At 43.1% G+C, this 5,000-nt stretch overlaps 1 protein-coding gene across 6 annotated transcripts in view; it reads right to left on the minus strand.

Annotated features, from left to right (window-relative positions):
• LOC138004324 (sorbin and SH3 domain-containing protein 1 homolog) overlaps positions 1–5,000 on the minus strand; it is a 43,297-nt gene that overhangs the window by 3,905 nt on the left and 34,392 nt on the right. For all 6 annotated transcript variants that reach the window (XM_068850803.1, XM_068850802.1, XM_068850801.1 and 3 more), the window contains 5 exons: positions 4,793–4,817; positions 4,609–4,658; positions 3,667–3,731; positions 1,850–2,002; positions 958–1,123 (listed from right to left, as the gene is read on the minus strand). In XM_068850803.1, coding sequence (XP_068706904.1) covers positions 958–1,123; positions 1,850–2,002; positions 3,667–3,731; positions 4,609–4,658; positions 4,793–4,817 — 459 coding nt within the window. The remainder of the gene's footprint in view (positions 1–957; positions 1,124–1,849; positions 2,003–3,666; positions 3,732–4,608; positions 4,659–4,792; positions 4,818–5,000) is intronic.

A 5,000-nucleotide genomic window follows, 5' to 3' on the forward strand; every position in this document is an offset into this window, starting at 1 on the left:
GCTGCTGGGAAGTTGAACCAGGGACTACCAGGAACAAATTCAAAGAGTAGTCAGAGCGAGTCTTGAACCCGGGATCTCCGGATCTCAAGCGCCCTAACCACTGGGCCACACTGCCTCTCAAGATCTTAAAGTTAGTAATGGCGGACCATTAGGTAAATTCCAGTTAAAATCAACGGGAGTCTTTTTGAAATCAAGGCTTCAAACTTTGGTCGCTTAATGTTTAGCTAACACAGTTTTGAAATCCAAAGAAAAATAAGATTTTATTTTTTGGTCACAGGAGCACTTTAAAGAAGAAGTTCACTCCAAAATGACAATCCTTTTTTAATTGATTAATAAAAAGTTCATGAGGGGAACAGCTTTAAACCAAAATTTCAATCTTGAAATAGCTTTCTAACCTTGTAAAATCCTTATCAAAAATACACACATGTAGGCCACCATCTTGGATTATGCGTGACGTCATTGAGCTCAACCTTAAGTTTTGCGGGAAGCATGAACACACAAAGCTGTCGGGATTCCTCTTCATATTTCAGGCATGCCTTTTTGTTCAGCAACATAAATTGCTCAAATAGGTCAAACAGACTAAACACCGTTCATGTTGTTCACATTTTCGAGAGGAAAGGGATCAGCTCAACTCAATGACGTCAAGTACAATCCAAGATTGTTAACAAGGATTTCACAAGGTTAGATTGAAATTTTGGTTACAAGCTGTTCTCCACATGAACTTACCACTAATCGATAAAAAAAGGGATGGTCATTTTAGAGTGAACTTCTCCTTTAAGCCTGTTATTCACTGGCCACGCAAACATGCGTACATGCGCCAACTCAGCAATGCGTTTCTTAGTCCGCGACACCAAATGGTCTCTACGCATGCTCAGATTTTCACCGCTGTGCGCCATTCTTCGATTGTACAGCCGACAACTGAATTTAGAGTAACTTCACAAGCAAAGGGCTACCCACCACTCTTTCGACATAGTTCCCAGGAAACGTTCCAAACAAATTGGTGCGAGCAGAGGTGCCGACGAACCACCCATCATCACATTTCTCCAACACAATCACTTCTTCTCCCTCTTCAAGACGCAGCTCGTCTTCATTGACAGGTTCATAACTGAACATTGCACGATACCTGGAAGAATTAAAACCGTTTTAAGCTCATGCACTGAGCTGTACTTCCCGATTTTCTCTCTGTGATTGGCCATTGATTCATGGTTTACCAGTCACTACACACGCACGATAATTACAGTGATTCTTGACAAAGCTGATGAGACAATTTCTAAGACACACAGTTCAGACACTGATCACCCAAAAAGCTTTTACGGATCCATAAGAAATTAAATACAATTTAAGAGTAATAGCAGTCATTTTCTACTAAATTCCAAGAATACATGTGTAAATAGGCAACGGCGCTTCTGTCCAATAAAGATGCAAATATTGCGTCATATAATTGTCAGGAGACGTCCGCGGGCATTTTGAACGATGCAAGTAAGTGCTAACCTGTGAAGGAAGGCGCTCGAGTTCAACTTCAGCTCAGATCACCAACTGGTTCTGTGTGCAGTGGTCTCTCATTCACTTCCACACGTTTTCAAAAGTCACAAGCGTTACAGTGCGACGCGCCTTACCGTGGCCACCCAACAAACTTTCACATTTGACAATTACGTGTAAATACGTCAACTCAAACAAACCATTCAACGGTATTAAACTACAACCGTACGAACTTTGGAAGGAGGGGTGACTGTGAATCAAATTCATTCACCCTGATTGACGTATAAGTTTTAAAAAACTTTGTTAGATGGCCACGGTAAGGCGCGACGCACTGTAAATCTCAACTAAGGTTGTCATTCAATTCCTGTACCTTTCTCCTTGTTCACTTCCTATCCTTGGTTCGTCGATAACTGCATGAGCGACCACGCCTGCACCAAAACGAGGTTCAGCTGGTTCCTCGATATACTTGACTTGTGTTGTTTTTGCAGCAGTGGCCTGGCCTGCGTGTACACCACCGGAAGGACTAAGTGACAAAATCAAAACTATCATTATAATGGCTGGACGCTTGGATCTGATGAAAATGTTCCCAGCCCATAAAGAGGAAGGTACACCTGCTATGTCGATGTGTCACAACCTATTCAAAGACAGAGCCTTTTTACGAGGGTTGCAAATCATATTTTCCACTGGAAAGTTACGTTCCTATCCGCTGCGTAGCTGTTCTTGATCCCCTTAGATAGAGAAAATTGAAATGCAAAGTTTTTGCTTGGCTCACAAGGTATCAGTCCACGTGATGAGTTAGTTCTTGTGATCGACGACCGTAATTGGCGTTAGCTTTCAGAACAATTCCATACATAATGAAAGAAGAGGAGATGTCTTTTTCCTCGGTAGAGTATCGGAACTTGAAATCCGAAGGTCATAGCCTCGACGAAAAGAAGTACGGGGTATATGCGGTTTACCTCTTCGTTTGGGCCAAAAGAACGGAATAGTATTCCATTTACTGTGCTCCTGATTGCAGAGTGAATGGAATAGAGTACAGATTGTCCGAAATATACAGCACACACGTCTTAAAAGGGGTTACTTTGGCGTAAAAATCATACACGCCCACTGATGAGTTCTAAAGTAGTGTCCAGGCAACTCAGAACATTGATGCTCAAGTCACCTGCGCAATAAGACCCTTCCCTTTTCCATCTCGACCCCAGAGCTCTTATCTTGACTGAGGGAGAGAAGAGCTCTGGGGAACCCTGAAACAAAGTGTCTTCTCATTGGTTTAGTTACCTGGGGCCTGTTTCGGGCCCGAAAAGCCATTTGCGAAACTGCCAACCGCTTGTTTTGGAAAGCCGATCTTTTGACATGTTTTCAAGGTAACAAAAAGAAATATAACTGTGAAGTTTGACGACTTAAATCCTCTCCGTTCTTGAGATACAAAGGGAATTGTGACACCCGAAAATGGCCCGTAAAGTTTCGGGACTTTCGAGAAACGGGCCCCTGGCCTTTAAATGAAAGAGAGGCTAGTGTTGACCTTGTTATGATACCGACCGACCTCCTTTTCGTATGTTAATGATGTTGTTGTCATGCTAATTAGTAAGCATTTACATAAGAAAAGAAGTGAGGTTTATATCAAAACAAGGTCAACTCCAGCCTCACTTTCATTCATAGGCCAGGTAACTAAGCACTCAACTGTAAAATGATCTACTGGTGCATTCATGTTAGCACGAGGAGTGAGCAGGCGCCGTAAGGGTCAAATGGCCAATTCTTGGCTATAAGAAACCTACGGCGTATGTTCTCCTACATAGAGTTTCCCAGAGCATTGGGTGGATCCGAGGCTCTGGTGACGAGAGCGTTCCGTTTCTAATAGCAGGGTATTCACTTGGAAGACGGGGACTGGCTCCAGGTCAAAGGCAAAAACCAGATAGAATCAAACCAAATACAATAACGACTAATTATACCCAAAAGAGAAAGCTCCGCTTTGAAACACAAGGTGATGGAAAACCCACATGCCCATGAAAATACCACGTAAACAATCGTTATCTCCGACAATCCCGGAGGCACGTAATTCCCATCCTTTTAAAAAAACCTTCTACCTTTCTTACACTACTTATCCTCAACTTCAACGAGGAGATGAAAATGATTTCAACTGAATGCACGCTTTCCAAATGTAAAGCAAGTTAATAAGTTAGATTGTCCTACCCTCTCGTCTGCTGGTGCTGATGTCTCTGATCATAGCTGTAGTCTGTTCTTCCGTAATCCGGAGCCTTTCCAGAAAATCAGAAAAAATTGACTTAATAAACGCCTGGTGGCGTTCCAGTGGCTACACGATCACTTCGATTAGCCTGAGTTGCAGGTGTTCAAACTGGAAGGGGAAAGGGCATCGGGTATGAAAAATTTCATGCGCGCGAGAGCGCGAAGAACGCACTTCGTGTACTCGTGCGCACGAAGTTCTTCCTATCCAACCTCGTCTTTCTCTTTCCCTTCGAACGCCAGTCACCCAAGCAACAATTGGATTTTCAGGTGATTGCGCTGGGTTCCAGTCCCCTTCTGGCCACTACATGGAACTCCACCATGCTCTGTGAGGCTAATTGGTTGTTTTTGTTTTTTTGCAACTTGGGGTTATTAATCATAAACTAAATTTTCCCGAATGCTTTTATGCACACTGAGCTCGCTTGAAAGAAGCTGCCCTTACACGCCAAAATTGTAGGCTAGTGAGCCTTAACGTAGGAGGCAGTGTGGCCCAGTGGTTAGGGCGCTTGCCTTGAGATCCGGAGATCCCGGGTTCAAGACCCGCTCTGACCACTCGTTGAATTTGTTCCTGGTAGTCCCTGGTTCAACTTCCAAGCTGCACTTGTAAATAGCCAACTGGTTTGCCTCCGACCAGTTGGGATTCTTAACAGTTGTAGTTGTTGTGTTCTGTTGTTTCGTTGATTGTGTTTCATTGGCCCTGAAAAGCCCCTATGGGGAGCGGTCAATTAAGTATGTATTGTATTGTATTGTACTTTTCACTAGATCCAACCGTCTGAGGTCTAATCGGTCAGTTTTGAACGTGAGTAATGACGGACCGTGAAATCCAGTCAAGTAAAATCTGAAGAAGAAAATAGGAAGTGATTTACAACAATTGTTTCCTTCTTCCCTCACCTGCTCCACACGGACAGACTGGGCGGGTTGCACTTGTTCCTGTCGAACAACTGCGGAAGAAAAACATGGAAAATTGCTTTTAATTTATAACCTTGTAAATTAAAAGAACAAGTGAAGTCGTGCATATGAACATATACTGTAGCAACGAGACGGCAGTGTAAATTAGACAGAAAATTTCGCTCACCTTGAACTTCGGGTTCCCTGTAAACCTGGTAAGAAAATACTGACCATCACTGATCATCGTAAAAAGACATTGAACTTGTTCAAAGGGGGAAATGTTATCGATAGCCGATGATAATGCATGGTAGTTGGTGGCCAAAGGGGATAGAGCGAGTTTCAATCGAGTGTCGTAAAACCAAAACCAAAACCAAAGTAATTACTTTGGCCCATAG

This window comes from Montipora foliosa, chromosome 5 (assembly GCF_036669935.1).
Source record: "Montipora foliosa isolate CH-2021 chromosome 5, ASM3666993v2, whole genome shotgun sequence".
NCBI lineage: Eukaryota > Metazoa > Cnidaria > Anthozoa > Scleractinia > Acroporidae > Montipora > Montipora foliosa.